Source organism: Nestor notabilis, unplaced genomic scaffold, assembly GCF_000696875.1.
Source record: "Nestor notabilis isolate BGI_N333 unplaced genomic scaffold, ASM69687v1 scaffold8802, whole genome shotgun sequence".
Taxonomy (NCBI): Eukaryota; Metazoa; Chordata; class Aves; order Psittaciformes; family Psittacidae; genus Nestor; species Nestor notabilis.
Window position 1 is genome coordinate 1 of NW_009919619.1, and position 17,001 is coordinate 17,001.

Below are 17,001 nucleotides of genomic sequence, written 5' to 3' on the forward strand. Positions count from 1 at the left end.
CCGTGTCGCTGAGGGATGGCGGTCTCTTTCTTTTGCAGGAGTCGCTGTATTCCCTTGCTCTGAAATGCCTTATTAGCCTCTCCACCATTATCCTGCTCGGGCTCATCATCGTGTACCATGCAAGGGAAATCCAGGTAATGTTTCCTTCTGTGGGTCAGTGACCGTTGCTGGCATAGCTGGGGGAGGGGAGTGAGGTGGTTTCTTAGAGGACACAGTGGTGGTAAGTACTTGGCACTTCCCGACAATTCAGAAAGCAAAAGTTGTCTCTGCGTGCCTGCCGTTAGTGAATGGACCTCCAGCCTCAGAGTGGCATGTACGTGCTAGGAAGCTCTGCCTGCTCGGGACTGTTGCCAGTGGTTATGCTATAGGATCGCTTAGTTCTGAGATTATAACACTCTTGATGACATGCCTGCCGACTTCTTTAGGAGATGTACAGCAACAGTCTTTTGTTTCCCAATGACTAAATTTCATGCTGTGCATTTTCTCTTGATGGCAAGGTTAATTGTTTTCACTGTACAAGGTATGTAATCTTCACTGTGCTATCTCGGACACAAGTGTACTCTAGGAGGATGTTTAAGAGGAGGGGGAAGAGATAAAAAATCACAAAATCATGGAATTGTTTAGGTTCAAGAAGACCTTTAAGATCGAGTCCAACTGTTAACCTAGTACTGCCGAGTGCACTACTAAACCACGTCCTTAAGTGCCACATGTGCATGTCTTTTAAATACCTCCAGGTCTGTGTTTTGTATTGTGCTGCACAGCCACTAAGATTGTGATGGAAGAAAACTGCCAAGAAATGTAGGGCTAAAGGTAGGAGAAATGTAATGATCAAAGATGTAGATAAGTCTCACAAATACTGTCACAGGGTCTCTTCAAGGGACTTAGCTCTAATTTCAGTTGTAATTTTTTTTGACCAAGAAATAAATATTTGACATTTCAGCTAAACTGAAACATACAACTGATTTCAAAGTTTTGAGTGAGACAGATACATATAAATACATCAGTGCTTTTGCGTTTTCAGCTTCTTTAACTGAAAGATATCTTGAGCTGCAAGTGAAAGTGACAGCTTTAAAGGGCATAGAAGACTTTTCCTTTCCACTGGTACCAATCAGTTAAAAAAAAGATAAAATAAGAATTGAATAGTAAGCTGCTTCTGTGCAAATGGATGCTGTAGTTTCAATGTGAAATGGTACCATAGCCACCTACTTAGGGTAATGTTAGAGAAGTATTATGTTACTGAAGACTCTTTGCAAAATTGAATCCTCTTGTGCAGTCCTTGCACGTGCAAAACTTCTGTGCCTGGCTCAGAACCCAGTTTCTCTGCAGTGAGAAATGTAAAAGATACTGAATGCCATTTAATGATATTGTACTAAATAAACAAGTGTTCTGGTGAAAGAGCATCTCTGTAAACTACTGGATTACTTATGAAGAGGTTTTTTTATCCGTATAAAAATAAGTAAGTGGTGCTGCTGCAATGTGGGAACTGCCTTTTCTGGTGTATCTTTCCACAAGTGGTGCTTGAGGCATGAAGAGCAACGCTGGGAAAAAACCTCTTCATAAACATTTGAGTTACTCTATTAATTTTCCAGAAACTTTAAATGGAAAATTTTATGCAAGATAACCACATAGTTGTAGGTCCCTGTATGCATCAGCTTATAATAGTTACTCCAAGATTTGTTTGTTTGGGTTTTTTTTCAGGTAGAGTTACAAATTTTAATTCCCTTAGGAGTGTGTTACAAATCAGAAAAAAATCTTAAAAAAGTTGTTATTCCATTTTGGTTGGGTTTTTTAATTGATTTTTCACTTTCCACAGTGGGTGTAACTAAGCAGGAATTCACCAAGAGAAGAAAAAATGCTTTATAGAATAGAAGAAGGTCAATGTAAGCTGCTTGGAGTATGGTATCTTTCATACTGTGGTAGAAGCAAACCAATCTAAACATAAGTAAATTTTTCAACAAAGCATGAGACAAAACATGTTGAGATATAAAAAGCCGACAGTTTAGTAATTATCAACGATTGCAGACTTAATATCTAGAAACTTCTGATGACCTTAAGTGCCAGCAAACGGAAATAATCTTTCTCATTCTTTTCAGTAGTCTGTGACCTTGATTTATTGGTAGGAAATCCAAACAGCCATGCTGCAAGCAAGTCAGTGGAGCAGTGCCTGGCAGCATAGCAGGTGCCTCTAGTCATTCCATTAAATTGAAATTAAATTCTGTTAAATTCCAAATGACCTTGACCATATGGTTTGCTCTGAAAACAGTCCACCATTCAGTTAAAACAGCATTTACCAGTCCCAGATTAGCTGAGCATTTTAAGGGAGTGTGGAAGGAAGTCCATAAAGCCATTAGGGATTCTTCCCAAGATCCGAGAGCAATACATCGAGGTGAGAGGAGTGAGTTTTCATTTTCATCCTCTTTACCCGGTTTGGCCGTGGTTGATATGTGGTGCTGTAGCTGGAGCATCTTCGATTTCTCTGGGGCAGGGGCAGTTTCTGCTGTCGCCTTTTCAGCACCGCAGACAGTGCCGTGCGCAGTGTGCGGGGCGGACTGTCGGGGTCCGGACTGAATTGGACCGGACTGGTCTTAACTGGACTAGACTGGATTGGACCGAACCGGCCCAGACCAGCCGCCCTGCCACACCTGCATCCCTCTGGCGGTGCTTTCAGTCTCGCATGCAAAGCCTGTTAGCCACGTGGATTTTGTTTTGGGTTCCCTGGAACTTGCCAACAGCTTTGCATCTGGTGGACCAGAAACCCCATAAGGGTGTAGCTGCAGTACAAGGACAGCTGTATGGATGCTGTGTAGTCCTGTAAAATACTCGAAACGTTGAAATATTTCTATCAAATAGGGTTTCAGTGATCACACTGTATTAGTTATTCTGTTTCATATTCTGTATTATGTGGACCTGCTTGAGTGAGTCCAGAGGAGGACCATGAAGATGATCAGAGGCCTGGAGCACCTCTCCTGTGAAGGCAGGCTGAGAGAGTTGGGCTTATTCAGCCTGGAGAGAAAAAGGCTCTAGGGAGACCTTAGAGCAACTTCCAGAGCCTAATGGGGCTGACAAGAAGTCTGGAGAGGGACTTTTCACAAGGGTATGTCGTGACACAAGGGGGCTTTAAACTGGCAGAGGGGAAATCTACGTTAGATATAAGGAAGAAGTTCTTCCCTGTGAGGGTAGTGAGGCACTGGCACAGGTTGCCCAGAGAAGCTGTGGCTACCCCATCCCTGGCAGTGTTGAAGGCCAGAGCTTTGAGCAACCTGGTCTAGTGTGAGGTGTCCCTTGCCCATGGCAGGGGGTTGGAACTACATGATCTTTAAGGTCCGTCCCTTCCAACCCAGAAATATTGTATGATTCTATAAGGATAAAGTGAGAGCTGTAATTAATACATGTGAGTTAGTGTTAAGACTGTAATAAAAGTCAGGTTAAACCAACTGGCTTTAAATGATAATTCATAGCTTACATTACATTACCATTTTCATAAAAGAGGATAAAAATTACAAGCAAATTTTCTTCATATCCCTCCCTCTTCTTGAAAAAACCCCTAATGAACAACAGTAATGATGCTGGAGTTGAGGATAGCACAACCAGAAATCTGTGTTCTGTTCTTGGCCCATTGTTATCATGCCTCTAATGCTGTTGAAGTCATCACACTTGGGAGATAATGAAATACGCATTGCTCTGTCTCCAGGCTTATGTGGTTGTTGATTCAGTTCTTTAGAGTAAGTGCCCTGTGTTTGGAAGATCAGTGGGAAAAATATGATTTATCGTTATCCCAGCTAGAACAGGTATTTCTCTGACTGTTACTCCAGTTGAGAGTTCGAAGAGATGGAAGATAAAAAGCTAAGAGGATGGTGTGATCCAATTATCATAACAATTTTTGATGTATAAATTATCCATTTCATGCATAAACAGTTTGTGCTTAATACTGCATTACGTAATTAAAGCAGCAGTGTGGAATATGGTTAAAATTGTAGTTCCTAGAGAATTTGTTGTCCATTCCACATTTCTTTAGTGGAATTTGCAGCTAGATCAATAAATATATGAAATTTAAGAAAGCTTTGGGTGGCACGTCACATGGTAAAGCTGCAGTCCTACTTTTAGTGAAAAATAGACCTCTCTGTCTCTCTCTAGCACTGCTGGAGCTAGAAATGCTTTTTAAGTAGAAATTGTACTGGCACTTTCTTGTATTACTCAGAGCAAAAGATTCAAGTTGAAATTCTTTGAGGTTGCCAGTAGGAGGTCTTTAATGTCTTTGCTGGGCATTCTGCTGTAGCCTGGTATTTCTTGAGAGATGTGGTTACTGGAGAAATATACCCATTGGAACACTTCCTTTGATGCTGCACCATTTAGTGTATCCCTTCTGTAAGTAAACATTGCCCTTCTATTGCCTTTCCTGAATAATAGTAGCGTAAGTAATGCTAACCTGTGCTCTCCTGGACAGAATCTGAACCTCTTTTCCTTTTCGCTGATACAGATACTTGCACTCATGCAGGAACATGAAAGCTATTGGTATGCTGTAGAAGTTAGTAGTACTTTCTCTTCTGTATGTCAGTTGGGATTTCTAACCATTTCTAAAATGTATTGCTACTTCATACTAGTACTAGCATGTGAAAAGTCTTGCAAACTCCAATGTTAAGCCATTGCTTTCACAGCAGAGCCCATCAGGGTTCCAGGGAGCAAGCACCTTCAGTCCCTAGGTGGTTGTGAAGTGGTGGGAAAATAATGCGCTTCTGATGGATCTGGAGTGACACACTTCGAGCATTCAGTGACTTTATGGAAAGTTATCACAGTTGAGAGCAAGAATCATGAATCTTTTCTTCTTTTCCCTGTTCCTGAAAACTTGAAGAAATGGAACAGGCAGTACCAGGAAACAGAAAAGAATGATAGTAAATACATATTTTGACCTGTTTATTCTGCAAATAAATTCCATAATGCATGGTAGGAATAAACACCATTTATGCGAGTTCCATTATCTTATTGGCATCGATGGAAAGTTCTGCAGTAAAAATTATACACTCATGAGAAAATATGAAGTTAAACTGCCTTACAGTTTCTTGACATAGGAAGTAATGGGTATCCTGCAGGCCAAATTCTTTGTTTTCATCTACATTGTTGTTTTGCCTTCACTGGTGTGGTACATGTGCATCTCATTAGCTGTCTTGTTGACTGTTACTGAGTCTTAGCTTGGCTTTGCTTACGTATGTCGAAACATCAGGGATTGCACACACAGACTGTAAAACTGCTGCAGAAACAAATGAGTTAGATGAAGAGCACAGAGAACAAGTATGCTGAATAACAGATGAAAATCAATAAATGAACTTTGAGTGAATATTTTATTCTGATCTGAAGCCTGTTGAGGTTTAGTGATTTTTTTCCTGTTTATTTTAATAGGCCTTGGATCCGGAAACACTCCTCACTGTGTAGCGGTTTTGATTCAGGGCACAGTAACAATGTACAGACTCAAAAATTCCCTTCTACCAGTCAAGTTTAATACACATTCCATATTTGTATTGAACAGCAGGAAATCAGGTAGGAATTCAAGGATACCATATATGCCAAATTAATACCACTTTAGGGTATTTTTCTGAAAATACTTAGGTTTAGTTCCATTCAATAAATATTTGACAGATTATATCTGCAGCACCTGTGGATGTAGGAAAAGTTACAGGTGCCCAGTGTTTCTGAAATGCAGCACTGTAATGCATATGGTACAGAAGGCAAGCTAGAAAATCCTTTAACGTTAGTCGGCATCTAAAAGGATCTGAGGCCTTTTGCACTGAAGTTCGTTGTAAAAGATGCCTCTATTTCCAACAGGCTCCATTAGAATGTAGGAGGAGCTTGAACCTGATGGTCAGGACACTGAGGAGAACATTTGTAACCAGAGGTGACATGCTGGATTTGTATTGTGTAGCTTAGCTGAAATCAACAGGGGTACTGTGGTCTATGATCTTAGAGGGATTCTGCATTCACATCTTAATGTGAAAGTATTGTACATGTAGATCCTTCAACTGTGGGAACCTCAGAAAATTCTGCCAGGTACTGCAGCTCTGGTTTGCCTGAGTTCAAGTGAGTATGTGCCAAGTGTAGATGAAGGCCCTTATGTTTCTGTCCATTTTGAGCAGGGATCAGAACAGCAATGACTGCTGCTTAGAACTTGGGAGAATTAAAAAGCTGTGTGGAAGCTTCTGTGCAACTTCAGCCAGCCATTTGCACCCTTGATTTTGATGGTGAAAGTTGTAAATTCCCTTAGAAGAATGTTGTAAATTCCCTTAGAGGATGGATACTTCTCTGAGCTTGTGAAGCTCCTGTTAAGATGTAAATTATGCCTAAGAGAAGAGACTGTAACTGATCTTGTAATTAGCTTTCAGGTAAGATAGACATATTGGTCATTGTACAAGGTTTCTTCTATTAACTGAAACTAAACTGTAAAATATGCAGAAAAACAAATAGTTCTGTGGGGAAGTTTCCATTGCTCTGTTCTGTGGAAAAGAGAAAAGTTACTCATCAGGACAACACATACACACACAAATAATTTAATATCACTTTTTTCATGTCTTTTTTTTTTTTTGTTTCTTCTTTTTTTTCAGTAACATAAAGTATCTTACATTGAATGGAAAACCTTCCATTCAAAAAATGTGATATGTGAAATACCTGTGTATCACAGTGTATTTTTAATGAAGTTGTGTAAATTGACTTTGTCCCATTATTTTAATGAAAGCTACTGTAAGTAATTTCCTCTTACAGCTGTTAGATCAGAAGAGATTATCATGAGAACATGTTTTACAGCTTAGAAATAATTCTTGTGTAAAGGGAGTGATAAAACATGAACATTTTATACTTCAAACTGGTGTATCTGAACCCAGACCTTTGCAACTGAAAATGTTCAGTTAATATCATACATAAATACTGTGTATAATACTGTTTTCATACGGTTGCTGTATTAAAGTCTGTAAATTACAGATTCATTCACCTATTCCCTCTTGAACAGTCCCTGCAATTTTGCTCCTTCATCTGTGTGAAAACAGTCCTTAATAAATATAGTTTTATATTGACATTTTAAATTGACATTTTAAAATTGGCATTTTAAAAACAAAAGGGTGTGAATGTCACATACTTCATGAAGGAGTGAAGAGGCATGAATTCTGAAGAGGGATGTGTGCATGTTCTAAGGTGTTTCCGTATCTCATTCATTTTGGTGGGGACTGATGGACCTTTCAGAATTAAGTTATGTTTGAGAAAATACTAGACCTTTTTATGGCAGATGGAAATACCTCTGTGAATTCCATAGAAAGTAAAACCAAAGAGAGTTCAAGTGCTGTGGAAGTAATCTGGGAAAGGCTTCGTAGCCACATTTGAAGCTCAGGTTTGCATATCTGGTAGTGTTATGCTGAGATCTGTCCTTTGTCATGTAAATAGACAGTTGTTGACATCCTGTTATGCCTATAATTTTCAACAATTGTCCGCCTGCTTTAACAGGTATCCCAAGCACTGCAATGTAAAATGAGTGCAGTGCTCCACAGTATGTCCTAATCAGATAACTGTTGGGAATCTTTATGAAGCATTTTATTCCTATTACAGTTGTTTATTCCAGCTTTCATACCACTGCAACATCTGTAGCATCACTACAGGTGTATGCAGACATTCGCACCTGCCTTACTCCTGGCCTCTGACAGTAGTGTCTTTCCTTAGAATAATACATTACAAAGCAATGCTTCATCTTCAGTCTTTTAACAAAACAAAGATTTATCCCAGGTGGTGAATGAGCATTTCTTGTTTTGGGGCAGTCATAGTGCTTTTTAGAATAAAATCTCTTGCAGCCAGGGAATGAGGCATCTCTTTAAATAAAAATAAAAATTGCATAGTAGCTTTGATTCAATCTATACCATTGCATCCATAAAATTCGCACGCACAGAACTCCAATTTCAGTCTGGGAAAGGGGAGAAAGACTGAATGTTCAGTTGTGGATAGACAGCACAAAATAAATTATTACTTACCTGAAACAGAAAATAAATGCAACTAGCAAATAATGATCACTGAGCATTCACTAATAGCACCTAGGTTTAATGAAGTTTTTGTCAAAAGTATTCTCACTGCATTTCTGATACATTAGTTACCATTTTTACACCAGTCATGCACATCTGGGGTGTGTTTTGACTTTAGAGGAGAATCTGTATTTGTGAGTATCTTAATTAGTGGGATCTCTAGAGCCTTTCAATTTAGAGCATCATCCTTATATGCTAAGGGTTCGATCCTTAACATCTTTGTCATTATTAAAATATCTTTTCAAGAAGATTTGGAAACTCTTGAGCAGACATTGAATTACGAATAAGCTGAGGATGCTTTTGTCCTGGTTTTGCTGGGATAGACTTCATTTTCTTCCTAGCAGCTGGTACAGTGCAGTGTTTTGGTTCTAGTCTGAGAATAGTGCTGATTAAAACAACTGAAACACCGATGTTTTAGTTGTTGCTCAGTAACACTCACCCTGATCAAGGACTTTTCAGTCTCTCATGCTCTGCCAGTGAGGAGAGGCACGAGAAGCAAGGAGGGAGCAGGGTCAGGACACCTGACCCAAACTAGCCAAAGGGGTATTCCATACCGTAGCACATCATGCCCAGTATATAAACCATTCTTTTCTTCTGCCATTTGGCACTTGGAAGGAAAATAAAAGAGACGAACAGGTTTTTTATAACCAGCCTGTGATCAGAGATGTCAGCTCATTCAAATAGTTCTTGCATTTCCCCTGTGGCTTTTGCATGTTTATTGTGGCTGGTGTCATCCTATGTTAACTGCTAGACATCAGACTTTTTGCTGCTGTCCTTTTGAGCATAATGTTTGTGAATATAAAGCTTTCTAAAACATTTTGAACAGAAATCTTATGTTTAAACTGCGGACAATAAGGGGATTAGCTGCACTTAGTGCAAACTTGTTTGATGTATTTAGTCTGCAAACTTCTTAGAAAAAGAAGTAGCTTTAAGGACAGAGCATCTTTTACCTGAGAGAGCTGCTGTAAACTAGACAGAATTGATGAAGCTGTAACATTCATATAAGTAATGGGGCAGCAACGAGAATGGTGCGTTGTAAGAGGTGTTTTATAGAATCAGAGGACCTTAGAGATCATATAGTTCCAACCCCCCTGCCATGAGCAGGGACGCCTCACGCTAGACCATGTCGCCCAAGGCTCTGTCCAACCTGGCCTTGGACACTGCCAGGGGTGGGGCAGCCACAGCTTCCTTGGGCAACCTGTTCCAGTGTCTCACCACCCTCACAGTAAACAATTTCTTCTTTATATCCAACCTAAATCTCCCCTGTTTGAACCCATTCCCCGTTGTCCTATCACTACAGTCCCTAATGAAGAGTCCCTCTTTAGCAGATACGGGAAGGATGCTATGAGATAATCATGCAGTCTTCTCTTCTCAAGGCTGAACAGCCCCAGTTTTTTCAGCCTGTTTGACAGGATATACTGGCATTTGATTTTCTTGAGGGAGTTTGTTTTGTTTTGTTTTGCTTTTTGTTTTGTTTTGATTTTCTTATGAGGAAGTAGCTGCAGTCGTAATTAGTAGTGATCAAGTAACACATCAAGTATTTTACCTATAAAGAAATATAGGTACATAAATACCTGTAAACAAACTCATGTCTGTGTTTATTTAAGCTGATACTGTTGCCCTTCTTAAAGATATTTTACCTTAATCTTTGAAGCAGTTTAAAGACTTTATCTGCTGTATGGTTTAGTCAGAAGCCCACTGTAGGCCTTCAGGAGCTACAGATATTAAATAAATAGCTATTTTATTACTGCTCCCTCTCAGTTTCACTTACTAAGGTGAATTGCAGAGACAGTTCTTGCAGAAATGTCTATATACACTTAGGATTAGTGTGTGACCATGTTTTTTAGGATTTTAAATACACAAGTACATCTAACTCTGTTCTGTTTCTCCTGCTGCCCAATTCTTAGTTTTCCTTACTTAAGTAGTTATGTTTTAGGACAACGCTTAGACATTGCATTTTTGTGTTTGGTTTTATTTTCAACATATCCCTAAATGAAGTTCCCAGTTTAACTGTGTTTCTGAGAAAGTAAGAAATCTACAGGGACTGTACAATTCCAGTGATGCTGATGTGTATTCACCCATTGTCAGTTAAACAAAAATTTACCCAGTTTAAAAACAAGCACACAAACTTCCCAAAATTCCTGAAGTATTTATGTCATAACTAAACACTAAAGGAGGAGCTGAGAAGACAGATTTTTGTGTATATGATGTGTTGCTACCAGTCATCCTTTAAAAAAAGTTTCTAAGTTTAGAGCCACTGGTGTACTCCTTTGGCAGGATGAATGAGTTAGCTCATTTTATCTATAGCTTCAGATTTGGTGTTTCATCCTTCAACTTTTGTTTCCCTTATTCACTTGCAAAAACATTGCAAATTTCTTTAGAAAATGCTGCCTTTTTTAAATTGGTTCCAGTTTTCCTAGGAATAATGAAGCTGGTTGTCCCTGAAGTGAGTGTGGCCTCTCTCACATTGGGAACAGTGGCAGGTGGCAGACGTTTTGGGAGATGGCATTTCTTCATGCAGTGATCCGTAGAACAAATTATTTTTAGTCCTGAATGAAGGAAAAAAAAAAATCCTAACTGAAGAATTGTAAAATAATTTAAAATTAAAACATAATGAAATGTGAGTAGTTCTCCCCAGCTAGTTTTGTTCTTCAAGGAGGTTGTAGAATCAGTTACTTTATTTCTGAGGTATTCGAAATGGGGCAAAATATAACACAGACGAAATATAACACAGTTTCTTTAAAAATGCATTCTGAATATTAGTTCTGTAAAATAGCATAGTTATTTTGTGGTAAGATGTTCTGCGTTCTTCATATATGAAGTTTTGGAATTGCTGCATGAGTGCAAAACTAAATTAATCCCTAACTTTTAAATCAGTGTTACCATCCCCATATTGCCAAGATCAGTGTAATAGTTGTAGCAGACCTGAAAGACCAGACGTTTTTTACAAGATTTTTTAGTTGTTGTTTTGGGATTATTTTATTAGCATGATAATTTGTTCAGTGGGGTAATTTTTTTATATTTGGGAAAGTGCATAGGGAACCTAAGAACCTAAGCATTTCATTGTAACTTTCTATTTTAGGTATAATAAAGTTGACATAGCTCATGTCCTGCTGCACTCTTAGCAGGGAGACTGAGCCAGAGCAGCAAAAGCAGGAGGTTGTGTGGTGGCTGATGAAAGCTGAGTTCTGAAAAAGTTGTGGTTATGTTAGGTTGAGTTAGTGCTGAAATGTTTCCTGGCTACATCCAAATAACCTTGCTCAGTCCTTAGGTTCTGGGGGAAAAAAGCTACGATTGAAAACTGTATCTTTTTAATTACATCTCTGCCAATTTATGAAGCTGCTATTCTGGACTGCTCTAGGTCACCCAGTTTATTGTCTAGTAAATACATCTGTTACACAGTAATGCACATATTCTGTTTATTTTCTATAAAGACCTTGTGGATCAATTTCTCATGACCTACTAGAAAGTTTGTTTTCAACTCTGGATGTGTTTTCAACTCTGGATTCTGGAAAATGTAAGATTGCTAAGTCCTCATGTAATTTTGAGAAAAGCATTATTTGCCTTCTCTGCTTTGCAGGCAGAAGGTGTTTGATGACTTATGACTTCTTGTATGATTAATGTCTCTGTTCTGTGGTGACAAAATTAGGATGAGGAGTACAGCAGCCCTCAGGAACTTCAGAAGGCTCTCCAAGGCTAAGGGCAGGCCTCTAGGTAACTTACAGACAATTTGGTTACATGTCTTCTGATGATGGAAAAGGTCTTTTTCATCCCCTGCTGAAGGGGAAGTGTGTTAAATCCTTGAGGTGTCTGTCTCCTATCTCCAGATGGTTTTAAAGAATTTGTACTTGATGGAGTGCTGAGGGACAGTAACTTGACTGTTGGGAGTAGTAAAGCAAAGCAGTATCTTCTTCCTCTCTGAGTACCATAATGGTCTTTTTGGTTGTATAGATGATATTTTGGGGAATAGAAACTGTAGAAAAATGTCTGGTCAAAACTTTTGGTAAATCAACAGCCTCAGAGGCTATATTTTGCTTCTCTTGAATCATAGCCCTGTCAGTTTCAGCAAGGTTTAAAAACTCCGATATTTAATCATGTTAGATTTGCATTTTTAAATTATACAGTTGTAGTGATTTAAGTCCCTTCCAGTACAGCTGAAGCTATTTTTATCACCATTTATTGCTTCGTTTTTACTCCTGTGTTAACATATCCAAACAGTATTACAGCAAGGTGGTGATACAGTTTTCAGATTGACTCTTTTACCTAGATTGTGAAGGCATTTATAGAAAATGGTTAGTTTCCTTGTTCTGTGCATTCACCAACATCCTTCAATATTCTGCTATAAATCTGTTTTGATATACTATTTATTTATGAAATTAACTTCTCTCATTTAGTTTTAAGTAGCTTTGAGGAGTCTCTGATCTCAGCTGTCATTGTGTGCAATCTGTCTACTTTGAATGTCTTTTTCTCATCTGGTGTTACATGAATTTAACAAAGTGTTATGTAAATATACACACACCTGTATAAATATCTATGATATTTTTATCTTCGTGGGTTTTTTTTCCTGTGTGGCGTTACAAATATCAAGTTTATTTGGAGTTAAAGATTTAGTTATGTCTTACATTTATATACAACATGTTGAAAATACATGACAATTTCAGGTGAAAACAACTTTTAAAGTATTTCTTATGGAGTGCAGAGTTAGTAAAGGTATATGAGAGTTCTCCATTTGAAGAGCCTTGGAGAACACTGATGAAGTACTTGCATTAGATTTCAATGCTGAATAATTAAAAGACATTTGAAAGCTATGAACAGGCATAACGTCTTTGACCTTGACTGGACTTTGGCCTGCTCTGTGGAGTGGAAGACTCAGTTCTATAGGAACAGTTTGCTCACTCTTTTATTGCATTCTCTTTTTATTGCTAACATCATTCTCCATTTAAACAGGGAGTTGTATCTTGAAATTAATACATGGTTATTATAACAGGATTGACGGAAGGCAGCTAAGAGGGTGTATGCATACCCTTTAAACTGTGCTGTTCAGCTATTACTGTTTTTATGAAATAGAAATGTTCGTACTGGGTCTGTGGTCCATGGTGGCTTCCACGTTTTCACCCCTTAAATCTCATTATATGGCAACTGAAGATATTATCACCTTAAAATAGTATTTTCCTTAGAAGAAACTGGCACAGCTGAGGTCAAGGGAAGTTGATAGGCATCTTCTGTGTCTGCAAACATAGCCTGTTTGAATGAGTACTACTAAGAAACTTCTTTCTTTGTAGCATGTTAGGATTTCATTTGCTGGCAGGTGAATATATTATCAAATATCTATTCCATAATGACATCTCAAAGTTTTTTAAAAACTCAATGATTAAATAAAATTATTTCCTATGAAAATGCTAAGATCAATATTTAATGCCCAAGTTCAACTCAGTGTTCTATTCTCATCTTTAAATTGAATCATTTTTCTTGAATTGCTTTTCTGCAGATAGAATTCTTTCTGAAATGTGTGAAGATGATAGGTAAAAAGGGAGGGCAAAAGACCATTGCTTTTTCAGCAGATTTTGAAATTTTCTTTTTGAATGAAATTCTCAAAACTGCCAGTTTGACATATGTTTGAGATGTATCTGAGAATTAAAATATTAACTCTGGTTTTAATGTATTCTTTTCTTTGAAAATCCACACAGCATTTGAGAGATATTATTTGACATACTACATATATTATTTGAGATGTTTAATATAATTTGATATTATATTATCTCTTTCTCAGTCAAGCTGGCTACTAATCATCTGTATTCTGGGTGTTCTAAATATATGGGCCTCTTCATAACTGATGTAGCACTTCTGTGATAGGACTGATAGCAGTCACAGGCTAATCACAAGAATCAAATGCACTTAAGCCTTTCTGTATTCTAAAAGTTTGACCCTTCATACCAAACAGTACATTTGCTAAATGCAAACCAGCACTCCTTTGGTAATACATACCTACATATGTAATGTGGCTTTCCAGTATCAATACACTTATCTAGTATGTGAAGTTTGTAGAATGACAAAAGGTAAAAGAAAGTGTATACGAATACATTGAATTCACTGAGTGTTTCTTTCGTTTAATCCAGCGTTTTGTCTTTAATAATACTGCATTGCAGGAAAGTAAGTATGGTAGCTTCACCTTGGCCAGCTACCAGACCCTCACCCAGCTGCTCTCTCACTTTTCCTCCTCAGTAAGATAAGGAGAGAACATAAGATGAAAATATTTATAAGTTGATACGAAGTCAGGCAGATCCCTTACCAATTACCAGCACTGGCAGAACAGGCTTAACTGGGGAAAAATACTTTAATTTATTGCCAGTTAAAAGTAGAGTAGGATAGTAAGAAAGAAAAATCTTGCCCTGTACCCCTCTTCCCATGCTCAACATCTCTCCTTTATTCCCAGCTCCTCTATTTTCTCCCCCATGAATGGCACAGGGGATATGGGGAATAGGAGTCTGTCCAGGACAGTTCCTCTCTGCTGCTCCTTCCTCCTCACTTTTCCTCAGCTCTAGTGTAGGTCCTCTCCTTGGTCTGCAGCCCTTCAGGATAAACCTGCTCCAGCATGGGTCCTCCTCAGGCATTAGTTCTTGGAAGGAGAATTTGCTCTAGCATGGGCTCTCTGTAGGTGGCAGTTACTTCAGAAAATACCTTGCTCTGGTGTTGGGTACTCCATGGTCTGCAGTGTAGGTGTCTGCTCCAGCATGGTCCTCTCCATGGGCTTCAGAGAAGTACCTTCTTCACCTTGGTCCTCTCCATGGGCTGCAGGGAAGTCTCTGTACTGGTGCCTGAACCACCCCCTCCCCCTTCTTCTCTGACCTTAGCATTTCCAGGGTTGTTTGTCACACATTTTTTCTCTCACTTCTCACTGCCTAGCCAACATTTTGCCCTTTCTTAAACATGCTTTTGCAGAAGCATCACCAGCTTCACTGATGAGCTCAGCTATTTCCTGCCGTCAGAGCCCCTCACAGACACCACCCCTGCAGCCCCTCCAGTACTAAAATCTTGTCACTGACACCCAGTACAGTCAGATGGAGGGGAAGAATGCAGAAATCAGTTTTGTTTCTTACCGTGGTTAATTTCTTTATTTCTTTTAGTATCAATTCAACCACAATAAATTTAATTTGTGGTTATCATTTCTAGACAAATGACAGGAGCAATTTTCTGAAAGACACGCTGAATATATTGGAAGGACAATGTAGACGGTGTTTTTGATCTCCAAAAAACACATATAGAGAGATCAGGCTTATATTTTTAAACTCTTGCAAGATGGAAAGACTGGTAGACATCCTCTGGCTGCCTGGGCTACTTGGATGTTTGCTGGCTCTTGTTTTTCAGATTTTCACCATGAAATACCTTTTTGAGGCTTTGTGCAGTTTCTCATGTGGTTTTGCATCCTACATTGATCTCTATTGGTGCCTAAAGCTTGAAAAAAGCTTGCATCATTCTACACAAGCTGATGCATGGATGTGCGCTAGAGCAGGCTTAACATTGCATCATAGAAAGTATTTTCAGTTTGTAATTTAGATATCCATTCTAAAAACACTTTCACACTTTCTTATATTTTTCTCGATTTTATGAACATAGAGTAAGCAATTGATTTTGAAGGTACAAAGCTTAATTGATCCAGAGTTTTGTTTTATGAAAAATGACAATTAAAGAAAATATGAAGAATTCTTAGTAAATAAAATGTGAAAATTAAGTTTCATGTATAGTTTCTAAAATAGTGCATGAAAAAATTCTTTTTGTCTTAACCAGCATTATGTTTCACTTCATGGTGATGTAGTAATGTCATTTTCTAAAATGGCATATTTATTTATATTTTTAGTGGTCATTGGCAGCTCTGAAAACTATGGTATTTTAAAATAGCGTTATAACAAGGTTTTTTAATGCCATGCTAAAGTTAACTTTATATTTTATTATTTCAGTTGTTCATGGTGGACAATGGAGCAGATGACTGGAGAATAGCCATGACTTACGAGCGTATTTTCTTTATCTGCTTGGAAATACTGGTGTGTGCTATACATCCCATACCTGGGAACTATACATTCACATGGACAGCCCGGCTCGCCTTTTCTTACGCTCCATCCACAACAACAGCTGATGTGGATATTATTTTGTCGATACCAATGTTCTTAAGACTATATCTTATTGCCAGAGTTATGCTTTTGCATAGCAAACTTTTCACTGATGCCTCATCTAGAAGCATTGGAGCATTAAATAAGATAAACTTCAATACCCGTTTTGTTATGAAGACTCTAATGACAATATGTCCAGGAACTGTACTGTTGGTTTTTAGTATCTCATTATGGATAATTGCTGCATGGACTGTCCGAGCTTGTGAAAGGTAAGGTTGTTTTGTTTGTTTAGTGCTTTCTGTCTGTCTTTGTATTTTTTTCTCTTGTTTTGCCTCTTCAGTTTTGGACTCAGGGGACGTAAATACTTAATGGAATAGAGCTTCTAGATCCTTGATATTATGAATGTTGGTTGTGTCACAGATTGTCAGGAATGCTTTGCCTGTTGGTCTGAAGGACTTCAGCAATGAGGTTTGTCCCATGCTGTTTACCCTAGCATTGCAGTTTGATGTCAGCGTTTCGGTATAACTTCAGGCATGTTCGCTAAAGCACAGTGGAAGCATCATTATCCGTCCCTCTAAGGAAAATCCTATAGAGACAGCTTATGGGTTGAGGCAGGCGAGTTGACAATATCAGTAAAAACTTCACTGTTTTAATGGTCATCTGACTGATCACTTGATAGGCATTGAGCTAAGGCAGAACATGTGTCTTTCTCAGTGCCTTAATGGTTGTACTGTTAGGTCTCAGAATGCTAATTATAGCAAGTGGGTTGGTGAGCAAGGTATTTTCCAAGACTGCAGTTTAAGATCATCCATGAGGGCAGAATGTAGTTCAGATAATGACGGTGGACAGCC

At 38.5% G+C, this 17,001-nt stretch overlaps 1 protein-coding gene across 1 annotated transcript; it reads left to right on the forward strand.

Moving 5' to 3' along the window:
* Nucleotides 1-3: 3 nt before the first annotated feature.
* LOC104402431 (small conductance calcium-activated potassium channel protein 2-like) lies at nt 4-16,423 on the forward strand (the record flags this gene model as incomplete). The annotated part of the gene is made up of 2 exons (XM_010010308.1): nt 4-134; nt 16,001-16,423. Coding segments are annotated over 2 exons (554 nt in total), but the record flags the coding sequence as incomplete, so codon positions are not given.
* Nucleotides 16,424-17,001: the final 578 nt, after the last annotated feature.